This window comes from Monodon monoceros, unplaced genomic scaffold (assembly GCF_005190385.1).
Source record: "Monodon monoceros isolate NGI ecotype Baffin Bay Population unplaced genomic scaffold, NGI_Narwhal_1 Super_Scaffold_20, whole genome shotgun sequence".
In the NCBI taxonomy this organism is placed as follows: Eukaryota; Metazoa; Chordata; class Mammalia; order Artiodactyla; family Monodontidae; genus Monodon; species Monodon monoceros.
Genome location: NW_021703777.1, coordinates 29,830,914 through 29,850,908, shown reverse-complemented (window position 1 = coordinate 29,850,908; position 19,995 = coordinate 29,830,914). Strand labels below are relative to the sequence as shown.

General features: G+C 39.2%; 1 protein-coding gene across 6 annotated transcripts in view; it reads left to right on the top strand.

Moving 5' to 3' along the window:
• Positions 1 to 19,995, top strand: part of LRBA (LPS responsive beige-like anchor protein) — a 747,970-nt gene that overhangs the window by 76,447 nt on the left and 651,528 nt on the right. For 5 of the 6 annotated variants that reach the window (XM_029235039.1, XM_029235041.1, XM_029235037.1 and 2 more), the window contains 3 exons: positions 258 to 489; positions 708 to 808; positions 13,093 to 13,188. In XM_029235039.1, the coding sequence (XP_029090872.1) occupies positions 258 to 489; positions 708 to 808; positions 13,093 to 13,188 (429 nt within the window). Of the gene's footprint in view, positions 1 to 257; positions 490 to 707; positions 809 to 13,092; positions 13,189 to 19,995 lie in introns of those variants that run through there. The other variant, XM_029235042.1, reaches the window with a different exon arrangement.

The following is a 19,995-nucleotide window of genomic DNA, read 5'->3' as shown; positions in this document are numbered from 1 at the left end:
TGTGTGTGTGTGTGTGTGTGTGTGTGTGTGTGTGTGTGTGTGTGTGTATGTATTAAAGATCGTTTTATTGTAGGGGGTAGAGAAGAATGTGTATGGGAGCATTGAATCCTAATCACTAGACTACCAGGGAAGAGAAGAATGTATATGGATAGTTACTGTGAATCTAAAGCTTAGGAGTGTACTCTAGTTATATTGAAGAAGTACTAATGCTTTTAATGTTTTCTTTTTTTTCCCCCTCCTTCCCCCTGCCCCGGAAGTTGGTAGGAGGGCAATTTGATTTAGAAATGAATTTCATTATTCAAGAAGGTGAGAGCATCATCTGCATGGTGGACCTATTAGAGAAATGTGATTTTACTTGCCAAGCAGAAGTCTGGAGCATGTTTACAGCCATTCTGAAGAAAAGCATACGAAATCTTCAGGTCTGCACTGAAGTAGGCCTTGTTGAGAAAGTGCTTGGGAAAATTGAAAAAGTTGACAGTATGATAGCAGGTATGACTTTCCATAATACAATGGTTGTGAAGAAATGAAGTTGGATTCTTAAGTACTCTATTTTTCTTATTTAATAATATTTATTAAAATAAATATTGAGTATCTAACATGTACCTGGAACTTCAGTGTCCAAACTGTTAAGTAAGCACCATATATTTTAATCTTTCAAGAAATATAAGTAGCTTTATTATTTTATTTTTTGCTTTCTTTGTTTCCAGATCTTTTAGTTGACATGTTGGGAGTGCTGGCTAGCTACAATTTGACAGTTCGAGAACTAAAGCTGTTCTTCAGTAAACTTCAAGGAGATAAAGGACAATGGGTAAGCTTAAATACTCTTTGATATTTGAAACTGTTCCCCTCCCCAAACATATTAGTAGCTTTTAAGAAATTGATATTGTTGCACAGGGGGTAAATGTCAAATTGAGGGGGAGAGATCAGTTAGAATAGCATTTAGCCCCCTACAGCTACTTTTTTGATTTTTTACATCTTTATTGGAGTATAATTGCTTTACAATGGTGTGTTAGTTTCTGCTTTATAGCAAAGTAAATCATTTATACATATACATATGTTCCCATATCTCCTCCCTCTTGCATCTCTGTCCCTCCCACCCTCCCTATCCCACCCATCCAGGTGGTCACAAAGCACCGAGCTGATCTCCCTGTGCTATGCGGCTGCTTCCCACTAGCTATCTATTTTACGTTTGGTAGTGTATATATGTCCATGCCACTCTCTCACTTTGTCACAGCTTACCCTTCCTCCTCCCCATATCCTCAAGTCCATTCTCTAGTAGGTCTGTGTCTTTATTCCCGTCTTACCCCTAGGTTCTTCATGACATTTCTTTTTCTTAAATTCCGTATATATGTGTTAGCATACGGTATTTATCTTTATCTTTCTGACTTACTTCACTCTGTATGACAGACCCTAGGTCCATCCATCTCACTACAAATAACTCAATTTCGTTTCTTTTTATGGCTGAGTAATATTCCATTGTATATATGTGCCACATCTTCTTTATCCATTCATCTGATGATGGACACTTAGGTTGTTTCCTTCTCCAGGCTATTGTAAATAGAGCTGCAGTGAACATTTTGGTACATGACTCTTTTGATTTATGGTTTCCCCAGGGTATATGCCCAGTAGTGGGATTGCTGGGTCATTTGGTAGTTCTATTTGTAGTTTTTAAAGGAACCTCCATACTGTTCTCCATAGTGGCTGTACCAAGTCACATTTCCACCAGCAGTGCAAGAGTGTTCCCTTTTCTTGACACCCTTTCCAGCATTTATTGTGTGTAGACTTTTTGATGATGGCTGTTCCGACTGGTGTGAGGTGATACCTCATTGTAGTTTTGATTTGCATTTCTCTAATGATTAATGATGTTGAGCATTCTTTCACGTGTTTGTTGGCAATCTGTACATCTTCTGTGGAGAAATGTCTATTTAGCTCTTCTGCCCATTTTTGGATTGGGTTGTTTGTTTTTTTGTTATTGAGCTGCATGAGCTGCTTATAAATTTTGGAGATTAATCCTTTGTCAGTTGCTTCATTTACAAATATTTTCTCCCATTCTGAGGGTTGTCTTTTCGTCTTGTTTATGGTTTCCTTTGCTGTGCAAAAGCTTTGAAGTTTCATTAGGTCCCATTTGTTTATTTTTGTTTTTAGTTCCATATCTCTAGGAGGTGGGTCAAAAAGGATCTTGCTGTGATTTATGTCATAGAGTGTTCTGCCTATGTTTGCCTCTAAGAGTTTTATAGTTTCTGGCCTTACATTTAGGTCTTTAATCCATTTTGAGCTTATTTTTGTGTATGGTGTTAGGGAGTGTTCTAATCTCATACTTTTACATGTACCTGTCCAGTATTCCCAGCACCACTTATTGAAGAGGCTGTCCTTTCTCCACTGTACATTCCTGCCTACTTTATCAAAGATAAGGTGACCATATGTGCGTGGGTTTATCTCTGGGCTTTGTATCCTGTACCATTGATCTATATTTCTGTTTTTGTGCCAGTACCATACTGTCTTGATTACTGTAGCTTTGTAGTTTAGTCTGAAGTCAGGGAGCCTGATTCCTCCAGCTCCGTTTTTCGTTCTCAAGATTGTTTTGGCTATTCGGGGTCTTTTGTGTTTCCATACAAATTGTGAAATTTTTTGTTCTAGTTCTGTGAAAAATGCCAATGGTAGCTTGATAGGGATTGCATTGAATCTGTAGATTGCTTTGGGTAGTAGAGTCATTTTCACAATGTTGATTCTTGCAATCCAAGAACATGGTATATCTCTCCATCTATTTGTATCATCTTTAATTTCTTTCATCAGTGTCCTATAATTTTCTGCATACAGGTCTTTTGTCTCCTTAGGTAGGTTTATTCCTAGATATTTTATTCTTTTTGCTGCGATGGTAAATGGGAGTGTTTTCTTGATTTCACTTTCAGATTTTTCATCATTAGTGTATAGGAATGCAAGAGATTTCTGTGCATTAATTTTGTATCCTGCTACTTTCCAAAATTCACTGATTAAATCTAGTAGTTTTCTGGTAGCATCCTTAGGATTCTCTTTGTATAATATCATGTCATCTGCAAACAGTGACAGCTTTACTTCTTCTTTTCCAATTTGGATTCCTTTTATTTCCTTTTCTTCTCCGATTGCTGTGGCTAAAACTTCCAAAACTATGTTGAATACTAGTGGTGAGAGTGGGCGACCTTGTCTTGTTCCTGATCTTAGTGGAAATGGTTTCAGTTTTTCACCATTGAGGACGATGTTGGCTGTGGGTTTATTATGTTGAGGAAAGTTCCCTCTATGCCTACTTTCTGCAGAGCTTTTATCATAAATGGGTGTTGAATTTTGTTGAAAGCTTTCTCTGCATTTATTGAGATGATCATGTGGTTTTTCTCCTTCAGTTTGTTAATATGGTGTATTACGTTGATTGGTTTGCCTATATTGCAGAATCCTTGCATTCTTGGAATAAACCCCACTTGATCATGTTGTATGATCCTTTTAATGTGCTGTTGGATTCTGTTCGCTAGTATTTTGTTGAGGATTTTTGCATCTGTGTTCATCAGTGATATTGGTGTGTAGTTTTCTTTCTTTGTGACATCTTTGTTTGGTTTTGGTATCAGGGTGATGGTGGCCTCGTAGAATGAGTTTGGGGGTGTACCTTCCTCTGCTATATTTTGGAAGAGTTTGAGAAGAATAGCTGTTAGCTCTTCTCTAAATGTTTGATAGAATTCGCCTGTGAAGCCATCTGGTCCTGGGCTTTTGTTTGTTGGAAGATTTTTAACCACAGTTTCAATTTCAGTGCTTGTGTTTGGTCTGTTCATATTTTCTATTTCTTCCTGATTCAGTCTTGGCGTGTTGTGCATTTCTAAGAATTTGTCCATTTCTTCCAGTTTGTCCTTTTTATTGGCATAGAGTTGCTTGCAGTAATCTCTCATGATCTTTTGTATTTCTACAGTGTCAGTTGTTACTTCCTCTTTTTCATTTCTAATTATATTGATTTGAGTCTTCTCCCTTTTTTTCTTGATGAGTCTGCCTAATGGTTTATCAATTTTGTTTATCTTCTCAAAGAACCAGCTTTGAGTTTTATTGATCTTTGCTATCGTTTCTTTCATTTCTTTTTCATTTATTTCTGATCTCATCTTTATGATTTCTTTCCTTCTGCTAACTTTGGATGTTTTTTGTTCTTCTTTCTCTAATTGCTTTACATGTAAGGTTAGGCTGTTTATTCGAGATGTTTCCTCTTTCTTAAGGTAGGATTGTATTGCTATAAACTTCGCTCTTAGAACTGCTTTTGCTTCATCCCATAGGTTTTGGGTCGTTGTGTCTCCGTCGTCATTTGTTTCTAGGTATTTTTTGATTTCCTCTTTGATTTATTCAGTGATCACTTCGTTATTAAATAGTGTATTGTTTAGCCTCCATGTGTTTGTATTTTTTACAGATGTTTTCCTGTAATTGATATCTAGTGTCATAGCGTTGTGGTCGGAAAAGATACTTGATACAATTTCAATTTTCTTAAATTTACCAAGACTTGATTTGTGACCCAAGATATGATCTGTCCTGGAGAATGTTCCATGAGCACTTGAGAAAATTGTGTATTCTGTTGTTTTTGGATGGAATGTCCTATAAATATCAATTAAGTCCATCTTGTTTAATGTATCATTTAAAGCTTGTGTTTCCTTATTTATTTTCATTTTGGATGATCTGTCCATTGGTGAAAGTGGAGTGGTAAAGGCCCCTAGTATGAATGTGTTACTGTCGATTTCCCCTTTTCTGGCTGTTAGCATTTGCCTGATGTATTGAGGTGCTCCTGTGTTGGGTGCATAAATATTTACGGTTGTTATATCTTCTTCTTGGATTGATCCCCGATCATTATGTAGTGTCCTTCTTTGTCTCTTCTAATAGTCTTTATTTTAAAGTCTATTTTGTCTGATATGAGAATTGCTACTCCAGCTTTCTTTTGGTTTCTACTTGCATGGAATATCTTTTTCCATCCCCTTACTTTCAGTCTGTATGTGTCTCTAGGTCTGAAGTGGGTCTCTTGTAGACAGCATATATATGGGTCTTGTTTTTGTATCCATTCAGCCAGTCTGTGTCTTTTGGTGGGAGCATTTAATCCATTTACATTTAAGGTAATTATCGATATGTATGTTCCTATTCCCATTTTCTTAATTGTTTTGGTTTTGTTATTGTAGGTCTTTTCCTTCTCTTGTGTTTCTTGCCTAGAGAAGTTCCTTTCGCAGTTGTTGTAGAGCTGGTTTGGTGGTGCTGAACTTTCTCAGCTTTTGCTTGTCTGTAAAGGTTTTAATTTCTCCATCAAATCTGAATGAGATCCTTGCTGGGTAGAGCAATATTGGCTCTAGGTTTTTCTCCTTCATCACTTTAAGTATGTCCTGCCAGTCCCTTCTGGCCTGCAGAGTTTCTGCTGAAAGATCAACTGTTAACCTTATGGGGATTCCCTTGTGTGTTGTTGTTTTTCCCTTGCTGCTCTTAATATGTTTTCTTTGTATTTAATTTTTGACAGTTTGATTCATATGTGTCTTGGCGTGTTTCTCCTTGGATTTATCCTGTATGGGACTCTCTGTGCTTCCTGGACTTGATTAACTATTTCCTTTTCCATATTAGGGAAGTTTTCATCTATAATTCCTTCAAATATTTTCTCAGTCCCTTTCTTTTTCTCCTCTTCTTCTGGAACCCCTATAATTCAAATGTTGGTTTGTTTAATGTTGTCCCAGAGGTCTCTGAGACTGTCCTCAGTTCTTTTCATTCTTTTTTCTTTATTCTGCTCTGCAGTAGTTATTTCCACTATTTGATTTTCCAGGTCACTTATCCGTTCTTCTGCCTCAGTTATTCTGCTATTGATCCCATCTAGAGTATTTTTACTTTCAATTTTTGTGTTGTTCATCGTTGCTTTTTTCATCTTTAGTTCTTGTAGGTCCTTGTTAAATGTTTCTTGCATTTTCTCTATTCTATTTCCTATATTTTGGATCATCTTTACTTTCATTATTCTGTATTATTTTTCAGGTAGACTGCCTATTTCCTCTTCATTTGTTAGGTCTGGTGGGGTTTTGTTTTGCTTCTTTATCTGCTGTTTGTTTTTCTCTCTTCTCATTTTGCTTATCTTACTGTGTTTGGGGTCTCCTTTTTGCAGGCTGCAGGTTCGTAGTTCCCATTGTTTTTGGTGTCTGTCCCCAGTGGCTAAAGTTGGTTCAGTGGGTTGTGTAGGCTTCCTGGTGGAGGGGCCTAGTGCCTGTGTCCTGGTGGATGAGGCTGGATCTTGTCTTTCTGGTTGGCAGCTCCACGTCTGGTGGTGTGTTTTGGGTGTCTGTGGACTTATTATGATTTTAGGCAGCCTCTCTGCCAATGGGTGGGGTTGTGTTCCTGTCTTGCTAGTTGTTTGGCATAGGGTGTCCAGCACTGTAGCTTGCTGGTCGTTGAGTGGAGCTGGGTCTTAGCGTTGTGATGGAGGTGTCTGGGAGATTTTCACTGTTTAATATTATGTGGAGCTGGGAGGTCTCTTGTGGACCTGTGTCCTGAAGTTGTTTCTCCCACCTCAGAGGCACAGCACTGACTCCTGGCTGCAGCACCAAGAGCCTTTCATCCGCACAGCTCAGAATAAAAGGGAGAAAAGGTAGAAGGAAAGAAAAAGAAAGAAAGAAAGAGGATAAAATAGAGTAAGATAAAAGTTATTAAAATGAAAAGTAATTATTAAGAAAAAAAATTTTTTTACAAGAAAAAAAAAAACGGACGCAAAGAACCCTAGGAGAAATGGTGAAAGCAGAGGTATAAAGACAAAATCTCACAAAGAAGCATACACATACACACTCACAAAAAGAGGAAAAGGGGAAAAAATCATAAATCTTGCTCTCAAAGTCCACCTCCTCAAGTTGGGATGATTCGTTGTCTATTTAGGTATTCCACAGATTCAGGTACATCAAGTTGATTGTGTAGCTTTAATCCGCTGCTCCTGAGGCTGCTGGGAGAGATTTCCCTTTCTGTTTTTTGTTCTCACAGCTCCCAGGGGCTCAGCTTTGGATTTGGCCCCGCCTCTGCGTGTAGGTGGCTGGAGGGCGTCTGTTCCTTACTCAGACAGGACGGGGTTAAAGGAGCCGCTGATTCGGGGGCTCTGGCTCACTCAGGCCGGGGAGAGGGAGGGGTGGGGATGCGGGGCGGGCCTGCGGCGGCAGAGGCCTGCGGGTCGTTTCACCAGCTTGAGGTGCGCCGTGCGTTCTCCCGGGGGAGTTGTCCCTGTTTCCTGGCACCCTGGCAGTGGCGGGTGGCACAGGCTCCCCAGAAGGGAGGTGTGGAGAGTGACCTGTGCTCGCACACAGGCTTCTTGGTGGCGGCAGCAGCAGCCTTAGCGTCCATGCCCGTCTCTGGGGTCCGCGCTTTTAGCCGCGGCTCATGTCCGTCTCTGGAGGTCCTTTAAGCAGTGTTCTTAATCCCCTCTCCTCGCGCACCAGGAAACAAAGAGAGAAGAAAACGTCTCTTGCCTCTTCGGCAGGTCCAGACTTTTCCCTGGACTCCGTCCCGGCTAGCCGTGGTGCACTAACCCCCTGCAGGCTGTGTTCCCGCCACCACCCCCAGTCCTCTCCCTGCGCTCCGACCGAAGCCGGAGCCTCAGCCCCCAGCCCCTGCTCACCGGCGGGTGAGCAGACAAGCCTCTCGGGCTGGTGAGTGCTGGTCGGCACCGATTCTTTGTGCGGGAATCTCTCCGCTTTGCCCTCCTCGCCCCTGTTGCTGCGCTCTCCTACGCGCCTCCGAAGCTTACCCCGCTCCGCCACCCGCAGTCTCCGCCCGCGAAGGGGCTTCCTAGTGTGTGGAAACCTTTCCTCCTTCACATCTCCCTCCCACTGGTGCAGGTCCTGTCCCTGTTCTGTTGTCTCTGTTTATTCTTTTTTCTTTTGCCCTGCCCAGGTACGTGGGGAGTTTCTTGCCTTTTGGGAGGTCTGAGGTCTTCTGCCAGCGTTCAGTAGGTGTTCTGTAGGAGTTGTTCCATGTGTAGATGTATTTCTGGTGTATCTGTGGGGAGGAAGGTGATCTCCGCGTCTTACTCTTCCGCCATCTTCCTTCTTCCCCCCACTCTACAGCTACTTTTGCCATCACCTGACACAGGTGTGGACGAAGAGAACTGGGTGTTCCAGGCAGGTTGGTAATTTGGTCCTTCCTCAAATGTTTTAAATAATTTTTATTTTTTTAAAATTTCAACATTTTAAAATTCAACATAAAAATCAACATTAAGTTAGAGGGAAAGGGTAAGGACAGAGAAATAAAAATGTTGGGTAGCAGCATCTAGCTTCTCTTTGTATCAGTCTGAGTAGTTTAAACTTGAATAACCCACCCACTGAACAAAAGCGCTGTGCTAATTGGCTCCGCCCTCTTTAGATGCAATTTCCTGGTACTTTGCAATGGGTGGTAGTGGTCAACTGATTTTGAACTCCAGGTGCCTTATCAAACTGTTTCTTCCTACTCTTTAGTTACTTATGCCTTAGAGGAATACTAGTAAATATTTTCTCCGTTTTTGTTGCATTTCTAGGCTTATTTTAGAGCTCTTTAGAAATCATTGCCTACAGCAACTACTCAGCCATCTGATCCTTAATCTGCCTCTGTTTAAGTATATCTGAATTTGTGCTCTGCAATTGTACACTCTAATTTATTGTATTAAAATGATTGTACTCTTTAGCTTCTTTGTATTGAACTCAGGTTCTCTGCCTGCTTTTAAGGTTTGCAGTGATTTTATTATGTTTCTTGGTGTGGTTTACCTTGTATTTATCCTTATTAGGGGTTCTTGCATCTGTGGGCTTATAATTTTCATCAAATTTGGGAACATTTTGATAATTATTTTTTCAAATATCATTTTTTTGTCCCTCTCCCCCTCCTTCTGGGACTCCAGTTACATGTTTTTTAATCTTCTTGGTAGTGCCCCTTGGGTCACTGAGATCTGTTCACATTTGTTTTAGTCTTTTCTCTTTGTGCTTCATTTTATTTTATTGATTTTTAAATAAATAAATTTATTTATTTATTTATTGGCTGCACTGGGTCTTGGTTGCTGCGCCCGGGCTTTCTCTAGTTGGCGGTGAGTGGGAGCTACTCTTTGTTGCGGTGCACAGGCTTCTCATTGCAGTGGCTTCTCTTGTTGTGGAGCACAGGCTTTAGGCGCGTTGGGTTTCAGTAGTTGTGGCTCACGGGCTTAGTTGCTCCATAGCATGTGGGATCTTCCTGGACAAGGGCTCTAACCCATGTCCCCTGCATTGGCAGGTGGATTCTTAACCACTGTGCCACCAGGGAAGTCCCTGTGCTTCATTTTAGATTGCTTTTATTGCTATATTTTTAAGGCAGTTGATCTTTTCTTCTGTAATGTGTTAACAGCCATTAAAATTTTCAGATTTCAGATACTTTTAATCTCTGTCAGTTCTGTTTGGTTCTTTTTAATATCTTTCATTTGTTCCCTCATTCTTGTTTTCCTTTAAATCATTGAGAATATGCAGCATATTAATAGTTGCTTTAATGTTCTCATCCACTAATTCTGTCATCTCTGTCATTTTCTAGGTCAGTTTTTTGCTCACTCATTCTGCTTTTACTTGTAGGTCATATTTTCCTGTTTTTTTGTGTGTGTTTGTTTTTTTTTTTTGTGGTACGCTGTCCTATCACTGTCGTGGCCTCTCCCGTTGCGGAGCACAGGCTCCGGACGACGCGCAGGCTCAGTGGCCATGGCTCACAGGCCCAGCCGCTCCGCGGCGTGTGGGATCTTCCCAGATCGGGGCACGAACTCGCGTCCCCTGCATTGGCATGTGGACTCTCAACCACTGCACCACTAGGGAAGCCCTATTTTCCTGTTTTATACTAGTGATTTTAGACATAGTGATGTTAGTTATAGTGAGTTATTCCCTGTTGAGTGTTGGATTCTGTCATAGTTCTTTTAAGATTGTTAGACTGTTTTTGCAGGCAGGTAAGTTGCTTGTGGATTAACTTTATCCTTTCAGGCTAGTTTAAAAGTTTTTTTGGTCAGCCAATCTAGGCTGTTACTCCAGGGCTTATTATTATTAGGGCAGCCTTATTCTGGCCTGACTTTTCTAGGGTCTTTGTGAATGACCCTAAGTCTCAGACATGAGGCAAGCAAGACTGTGGTCTCTCCATAGTGCCTAGTAGGGTCTCAGCAATTCCTGGCTCTATATTTGCTCTGGGAATTCTTTGACTGATGGCTGTCAAAATCTTGGCTACCCCACCTTGTTGAATTTTAAGGTAGAAATGAGCAGTTTGGTATTATGCCAAAGGGTCAGTGCAGATTTCTGGAGTTTCTTCTCTGCATAGGTCCTTCCTCTGTAGTACTCTGCCCTGAAGTTTCTGTCCACCTCAGACTACCCATCCTCGAATTTCTGCCTCATCAGCTCAATGAAAATTTCAAGTTCTGTTTGGTTTTCTTCTCCCTGTGCAATGATATGTGATAAGGAAGTTGACTGCAGGTAGAAAGTCTGGGTAATCTCATGCCTCATTTTGTTTCCCTTTCTCAAGGATCACAGTCTTGAGCTAGTGTGAAAACAGTTTTAGTTTCATACATTTTGTCCAGTTTTCAAGTTGATTATGGTGAGTTGGAAAGTATAGGTCCTGTTACTGTGTCATGTCCAGAAGAAGAAGTATACTGGTTTGATTTTGGTTTTGATTTATATTCAAATAATTTATGTATTCTGAATATGTAATTAAAACATTTTTTGTTATATTGGTGAATATAGAAAACTATAAGAAAATAGGAAAGGATATGAACAGATATCTATTTACAGAGAGAGAAATCCCATAATCAAATAAACACTAAATCACTAATAATTAGAGATGTTCAAATGAAAGCAGTGTTGATATGTCACCTTACGTCATTTGTATTAAGAATTATAGAGTTGGATAATAGCAAGTATAATTGGAGAGACAGAGCTATTTTAAAGCTGTGTGCTACTGGTTGGAATGAACACCAATGGAGCCAACCTCAAGAGTAATCTAGTACTAGTTAGTCACTTAAATTATACCCATATCCAATGAATTAGTAGTTTGCTCCTGAGTGCATGTTCCAAGAAATTCTCACATAGTTCTGTAAGGAAATATGTATGAGGATGTTCACTGAAGCATTATTTTTGATGGCAGTGAATTGTCAACATGTGTTTATCTTTAGGAGAATAGATAGGTAAAATGTATTGGATGCATAGAATAGATTATTATATAGCAGTTAGAATTAATGAACAGAGTAATAAGAATAGATACCAAAAAGCAGGAAGAAAGTAAGAAATTGATATATCTAACCCAACATCATTTAAATTTTAAGTATAGGCACACAGAAACACATTTTTAAAGGAACACATATAAAAAGTTTAAGCATGTTAATGTAGCTGCTTATGGGAGGGAAAAAAATAATGACCTATTAATAAAACAAGAGCAGGGCCTTGCTCAGAGCTTATGTAGCTTTTGCTATCATATCAGTGCAGTGAAAAATCCCTGTATCTAAATCTGTGTCTGCTTTTTTGATTATTACTTTAGCACATATTTTTATATGTGGAAATAGTGTATCAATGGGTGAACATTTTTAAAGACTCTTGAATTATTTTCTGAAAGGCTTTCTTAGTATACAGTCCCCTAGCAGTATCTGTGGATTAAGTGCTTGTCTTAATGTATGCTTTTTGATTGGTTTATAGAAAAGGAAATTTTGAGGATTGATTTCTCTAGAAATGCTACAAAGTTATATTTTTATTTTTGACTGCATATTATTTTTGGTGATTTCATTTTAGAATTTATTTTAAAAAATCATTGTGATTGTAATAACTTGTTATTACACTTTTATAATTGAACAGTGTGGTTAATTGAAAATTTCTTGATCACTTACGAATGAAGCTTTCCACTTAACATTTAGGTAAAAGGTTGCCAAACTCTTTTAGATAGTTATTAATGATAATTTAGAGCAGCTACCAGATAAGATGAAGGCAAGCCAATGATTTCACTTGTAGTTTGACACTGTTTTGAACTTTTAACTTTTAAGAGGAATGTACTACACTTTCTAAACTGATTGAAATGATAAGGTATATTTGATTGTCCTTTGCTTTTCCTAAATGTAAATGTGCCTTGTCGTTTTAGCTGTTGGTCGTTTAATGTATTAGAGGAGACTTGTGGGTCAAAGAGGCATTAATCAAATAAATGTAATGTTACAACTTTTATACATGCTGTATAGCAGAGATATTTTGTAGAATGAAATGTGATAGGGAGATTTGATCCATTCTCAGAGGTCAGGGAAGACTGCCCTGAGAAGTGATCATTAAGATGAACTTCAATGGATGGGTAAGATTTATTTAGTTAAGGTGGAGGAGGCTGGGGAGGGAGGAATAGGCCTAGTGAGAACATTTTAAGCAGAAGGAATAGCTTGTGCTCAGGCCCTATTATGGGAAGAAGACAGAGAAGGCATTGTAGATAGAGTGCAGAGAGAGGCAAAAGAGGTTAAGGAGATATGTAAACTATCTTGTGGGCCATGTTAGGGATTTTGGTCTTTATTTTAAAGACGGAAGCTATAGGAGAGATAGAATAATGTAACAGTGAAAGTGTAGTAATTAGAAGCATGGACTCTGGAGTCAGACTGAATTCTTATCCTATCCTTGTCACTTACTACCTGTATGACCTTGGACATGTTCCTCTGACTCAGATTCCTCCTTTGCAAAATGGAGTGAAAATAACCCCTAGTGTGGTTATGAGGCTAAAATATTTTATTGTTTTTAAAGTGCCTTTAACAGTGGGACTTGGTAAGCATTATTTTTTGGTGAAATTAAAAAGTGCTTTAAAAAGGGATGAGTAGTGGGTTGATGTAGTTTGTAATTTTGAAAGGTCGTTTTTGCTGTAGTGTGAAGAGTTACGTGTCAAATGCTGTTGGCTCATATTAATCCAACGCCTCATAAAAAAAAATGGCATAGAGTGCATTGTTCATTTCTTTAAGGTAGTTGAAAATAACCTTCCTTTAAGGAGGTTATTTTATATGCTTTTTAGCTTATAGAATTATTTAGTTATTTGGGGATATATTAAAGTATGTCTGTACTAAAAGTAGGTATTTTTGTTTTATGGTGAATAATGTGGTTAATGAATTGTTGATTATTTTCATAGCCTCCACATGCTGGAAAGTTGCTGTCTGTGTTAAAGCACATGCCACAGAAGTATGGTCCGGATGCCTTTTTCAACTTTCCAGGAAAGAGTGCTGCAGTAAGTAAATCTTAACGAGGAAATCACTTGAAGTTCTTTTTTCTTTCTTTTGCTTCCTGAAAGTATGGCCCTGTAAACACTCCTGACAGGTTCTGTGTTAGGGAGAAACTTCTTTGCACAGCCTAACTTAATCTTTACAGCAATTGTGCATGTTACTTTTTCCTGACTGTTTTAGAGGTGAAGAAATAGAGGCTCTAAGAAGTTAAGAAAGCTGTCCACTCACCCCTTGGGGCCTCAGTGGAATAAGAACCCAGTTCTTTTCAACATAAGCCATTTTGTCTTATGAATTTTATCTTTGCATTCTCAAACAGAAATTTATGGACTTGAGGACACGGGGAGGGGGAAGGGTAAGTTGGTACAAAGTGAGAGAGTGGCATGGACATATATACACTACCAAATGTAAAATAGATAGCTAGTGGGAAGCAGCCACATAGCACAGGGAGATCAGCTCGGTGCTTTGTGACCACCTAGAGGGGTGAGATAGGGAGGGTGGGAGGGAGATGCAAGGGGGAGGAGCTATGGAGATATATGTATACGTAGGGCTGATTCACTTTGTTATAAAGCAGAAACTAACACACCATTGTAAAGCAATTATACTCCAATAAAGATGTTAAAAAAAAAAAGAAATTTATGTGTAACACTTTCAGTTTTATCTTTCTGAAGATCTTTCTTTAGCCTTACATTTCCTGATTCCTGTTTCTTTTGCACCTGAGAGTTACTCTTGGAAACTTTCTAGGCAAGTTTTTCTAACCTGTGTGTTTCCATATAATATCAATCTCAGCATTCTTGTAATCTGTTAATCAGTTTATAAATAAGACAGTTATGTATGGCAGTAATATCTGTAATGTTTCAAAATATTATAGGATTACATTATATAATGTATATGTATTATTTATGGAAGCTTTTTTACTTCATTATGACATTGGTGTGCCTGTTACAAGCATACATTTTTTGAAGATATTTCAGCCTATTCTTCTGAGGTTACCTTTTATTCATTTTTTACTTTTGTTCTCATAATATCCTACTTGCTTGTGGCCCCTATGTAGCCAGGCAATACCTGCAGAAAGAAGAGAGTGTTTTGAAAGGATATTTGTGATATTTGAATGCTTCACACAAAATACACAGTTTTCTTTGGAAAGTTTTATTGCTCATGTTATTTTTTTCTTTATAATTTTTCCTTAATAACCATTTTAGATTTGAAGCTTTCTAGAATAATTGTACTCTGTTGGCATTGAGCTTATTGTTTGTCTCCAACATAAAAAAGTATTCTTGGGACTTCCCTGGTGGCGTAGTGGTTAAGAATCTGCCTACCAGGTGACACAGGTTCGAGCCCTGGTGTGGGAAGATCCCACATGCTGCAGAGCAGCTAAGCCCGTGCACCACAACTACTGAGCCTGCACTCTAGAGCCTGCAAGCCACAACCACCAAACCCGCACGCCTGTAGCCTGTACTCTGCAACAAGAGAAGACACTGCGATAAGAAGCCCGCGCACCACAACGAAGAGTAGTCCCCGCTCGCTGCAACTAGAGAAAGCCCGTGCGCAGCAACAAGGACCGAGTGCAGCCATAAATAAATAAACAAATAAATAAATAAATAAGAGAAAAACATATCCAGATCCACCCTTTAAATATATATATTTAAATATATAGTTTTTTAAAAACATCTTTATTGGAGTGTAATTGCTTTACAACGTAGTATTAGTTTCTGCTGTATAACAAAGTGAATCAGCTATACGTATACGTATACCCCCATATCCCCTCCCTCTTATGCCTCCCTCCCACCCTCCCTATCCCACCCATCTAGGTGGTCACAACGTACTGAGCTGATCTCCCTGTGCTATGCAGTTGCTTCCCACTAGCTATCTATTTTACGTTTGGTAGTGTATATATGTCAGTGCTAGTCTCTCACTTCGTCACAGTTTACCCTTCCCCCTCCCTGTGTCCACAAGTCCATTCTCTACGTCTGCGTCTTTATTTCTGTCCTGCCCCTAGGTTCTTCAGAACCAGTTTTTTTTTTTTTTAGATTCCATATATATGTGTTAGCATACGGTATTTGTTTTTATTTTTCTGACTTACTTCACTCTGTATGACAGACTGTAGGTCCATCCACCTCACTACAAATAACTCAATCTTGTTTCTTTTTATGGCTGAGTAATATTCCATTGTATGTATGTGCCACATCTGCTTTATCCATTCCTCTGTCGATGGACACTTAGGTTGCTTCCATGTCCTGACTATTGTAAATAGTGCTGCAGTGAACATTGTGGGACATGTCTCTTTTTTAAATATGGTTTTCTCAGGGTATATGCCCAGCAGTGGGATTGCTGGGTCTTATGGTAATTCTATTTTTAGTTTTTTAAGGAAACTCCATACTGTTCTCCATAGTGGCTGTATCCATTTACATTCCCATCAACAGTGCAAGAGGGTTCCCTTTAAAAAATAAAGTATTCTCATGAGATTAATCTCTTTTTCATGCATGTTATAACTTTATTATTTATAATTCTTTGAGATAGTAATGTGTCCATTCTATTTACTTATATGTATCTTGAAAGTGGGGCAGTTCAACTACACAGCTTTTGGAACTTTCAGAGAAAAGGTGTTTTAAATATATTTAGTGACTCATTTTTTCCCTTAAACATAGCTTTTAAAGGGAACTTAAAGTATTTATGGGTAAATTAGTTTTAGAAAGCTTTCACATCCTCTACTCTCATGTTTCAGTGAGAGAGAGCATATGTATACAGTGAATATGTACTTTTTAATTTTTTTTTTTTATTGCAACATTCATTTTATTTTACTTTATTTTATTTGTTTATTTGGTTGCGCTGGCTCTTAGTTGTGGCAGGTGGGCTTCTTAGTTGCGGCATGTGGGATCCTTAGTTGTGGCAGTCAGGCTCCTTAGTTGCGGTTTGTGGGCTCTTTAGTTGCGGCTTGCTGGTTCCTTAGTTGTGGCATGCATGTGGGATCTAATCCCTGGCCAGGGATTGAACCAGGCCCCCTACATTGGGAGCTTGCAGTCTTAACCACTGCGCCACCAGGGAAGTCCCCAACATTCAGTTTAAATCAGCCTCTTGAAGTATCCATTGTGTTATTACATAAATTTGGCTCTATGATTTTTTCATGTTTTATGGAATATCTTATACATATAAAAGAATATATGTGTATGTATGATGTCAACAGAAATGCCTACGTAAATTATAATAACAAGAAATTGTTAATTATAAGTAACAGTAATTATTGTAAATTATAAATAACAAGAAAACAAAAACTTTGTAGTATGATCTTTTTTTAACAGCTTTATTGATTTATAATCCCCATATCATATGATTCATTCATTTAAAGTGTGCAGTGAATGGTTAAGTGTGTTCACCAAGCTGTGTAACCATTATCACAATCAATTTTAGAAATTTTCATCACACCCAGAAGAAACCCTGCACTCCTTAGCAGTCACTGGACACATTTCACTGCAAACTCCCAGGCCTAGGCAACTGCTGTTCTACTTTCTGTCTATATGGATTTGTCTCTTCTGGACAGTTCATGCAAGTGGAATCATGTGATGTCTGGACTTCTGTGATAGGCTTTTTCTACTTACCACTACTGTTTTCAAGATCCATTCATGTTGTAGTATGTATCACTGCTACATTACTTTTTTTTTTTTTGCGGTACATGGGCCTCTCACTGTTGTGGCCTCTCCTGTTGCGGAGCACAGGCTATGGATGCGCAGGCTCAGCGGCCATGGCTCACGGGCCCAGCCGCTCCGCGGCATGTGGGATCTTCCCAGGCTGGGACCAGGCCAGGAACCCGTGTCCCCTGCATCGGCAGGCGGACTCTCAACCACTGCGCCACCAGGGAAGGCCAGCTTCATTACTTTTAATGGCTGACTAATATTGAAAGGATATAGCACATTTTGTTTAATTATTCTTTAATCAGTGGATTTTGAGTTGATTCCACTTTTTGGGAATGCTTTATGGGCTTTTATGTGCAAGTTTTTACGTGTACTTATGTTTTCATTTCTCTTGGAAATGAAGGAGTGGAATTGCTGAGGCATATTGTCTATGTTCAACCGTTTGAGGGATTCCCAGTTTGTTTTCCAAAGTGGCTATATTTATTTCATAATCCCATCAGCAATTTGGTAGAGTTCAAGTTTCTCCACTTGCTTGCCAACACTTGTTAATGTCTGTCTTTTTGATTATAGCCATCCTAGTGGGTGTTAAGTAATATCTCATTGTGGTTTTGATATGCGTTTCCTTCATGACTGATGATGCTGAGCATCATTCCATGTCCTTATGGCCATTTGCATATCTTCTTTGGAGACATGTTCATTCAGATCTTTTGCCCATGTAAAAATTGCATTTTTCATAGCGTTGTGGTCGGAAAATATACTTGATACAATTTCATTTTTCTTAAATTTACCAAGGCTTGATTTGTGACCCAAGATGTGATCTATCCTGGAGAATGTTCCATGAGCACTTGAGAAAAATGTGTATTCTGTTGTTTTTGGATGGAGTGTCCTATAAATATCAATTAAGCCCATCTTGTTTAATGTATCATTTAAAGCTTGTGTTTCCTTATTTATTTTCATTTTGGATGATCTGTCCATTGGTGAAAGTGGGGTGTTAAAGTCCCCTACTATGATTGTGTTACTGTCGATTTCCCCTTTTATGGCTGTTAGTATTTGCCTTATGTATTGAGGTGCTCCTATGTTGGGTGCATAAATATTTACAATTGTTATATTTTCTTCTTGGATCGATCCCTTGATCATTATGTAGTGTCCTTCTTTGTCTCTTCTAATAGTCTTTATTTTAAAGTCTATTTTGTCTGATATGAGAATTGCTACTCCAGCTTTCTTTTGGTTTCCATTTGCATTGAATATCTTTTTCCATCCCCTTACTATCAGTCTGTATGTGTCTCTAGATCTGAAGTGGGTCTCTTGTAGACAGCATATATATGGGTCTTGTTTTTGTATACATTCAACCAATCTACGTCTTTTGGTGGGAGCATTTAATCCATTTACATTTAAGGTAATTATCGATATGTATGTTCCTATTCCCATTTTCTTAATTGTTTTGGGTTCGTTATTGTAGGTCTTTTCCTTCTCTTGTGTTTCTTGTCTAGAGATGTTCCTTTAGCATGTGTTGTAAAGCTGGTTTGGTGGTGCTGAACTTTCTCAGCTTTTGCTTGTCTGTAAAGGTTTTAATTTCTCCATCAAATCTGAATGAGATCTTTGCTGGGTAGAGTAATCTTGGTTGCAGGTTTTTCTCCTTCATCACTTTAAATATGTCCTGCCAGTCCCTTCTGGCTTGCAGAGTTTCTGCTGAAAGATCAGCTGTTAACCTTATGGGGATTCCCCTGTGTGTTATTTGTTGTTTTTACCTTGCTGCTTTTTTTTTTTTTTTTGGTGTTATGTGGGCCTCTCACTGTTGTGGCCTCTCCTGTTGCGGAGCACAGGCTCCGGTCGCACAGGCTCTGCGGCCATGGCTCACGGGCCCAGCCACTCCGCGGCATGTGGGATCTTCCCAGACCGGGACACGAACCCGTGTCCCCTCCATTGGCAGGCGGACTCTCATCCACTGTGCCACCAGGGAAGCCCTCCCTTGCTGCTTTTAATATGTTTTCTTTGTATTTAATTTTTGACAGTTTGATTCATATGTGTCTTGGCGTATTTCTCCTTTGATTTATCTTGTATGGGACTCTCTGTGCTTCCTGGACTTGATTAACTATTTCCTTTCCCATATTAGGGAAGTTTTCAACTATAATCTCTTCAAATATTTTCTCAGTCCCTTTCTTTTTCTCTTCTTCTTCTGGAATCCCTATAATTCGAATGTTGGTGCGTTTGATGTTGTCCCAGAGGTCTCTGAGACTGTCCTCAGTTCTTTTCATTCTTTTTTTCTTTATTCTGCTCTGCAGTAGTTATTTCCACTATTTTATCTTCCAGGTCACTTATCCATTCTTCTGCCTCAGCAATTCTGCTATTGATCCCATCTAGAGTATTTTAAATTTCATTTATTGTGTTGTTCATCGTTGCTTGTTTCGTCTTTACGTCTTCTAGGTCCTTGTTAAATGTTTCTTGCATTTTGTCTATTCTATTTCCTAGATTTTGGATCATCTTTACTATCATTATTCTGAATTCTTTTTCAGGTAGACTGCCTATTGCCTCTTCATTTGTTAGGGCTGGTGGGTTTTTATCTTGCTCCTTCATCTGCTGTGTGTTTTTCTGTCTTCTCATTTTGCTTATCTTACTGTGTTTGGGGTCTCCTTTTTGCAGGCTGCAGGTTCGTAGTTCCTGTTGTTTTTGGTGTCTGTCCCCAGTGGCTAAGGTTGGTTCAGTGGGTTGTGTAGGCTTCCTGGTGGAGGGGACTAGTGCCTGTGCTCTGGTGGATGAGGCTGGATCTTGTCTTTCTGGTGGGCAGGTCCACGTCTGGTGGTGAGTTTTGGGGTGTCTGTGGCCTTATGATTTTAGGCAGCCTCTCTGGTAATGGGTGGCGTTGTGTTACTGTCTTGGTAGTTGTTTGGCATAGGATGTCCAGCACTGTAGCTTGCTGGTCGTTGAGTGAAGCTGGGTGCTGGTGTTGAGATGGAGATCTCTGGGAGATTTTTGCCGTTTGATATTATGTGGAGCTGGGAGGTCTCTTGTGGCCCAGTGTCCTGAAGTTGTTTCTCCCACCTCAGATGCACAGCACTGACTCCTGGCTGCAGCAGCAAGAACTTTTCATCCACACAGCTCAGAATTAAAGGGAGAAAAAGTAGAAAGAAAGAATTAGTAGAAGAAAGAAAGAAAGAAAGAAAGAAAGAAAGAAAGAAAGAAAGAAAG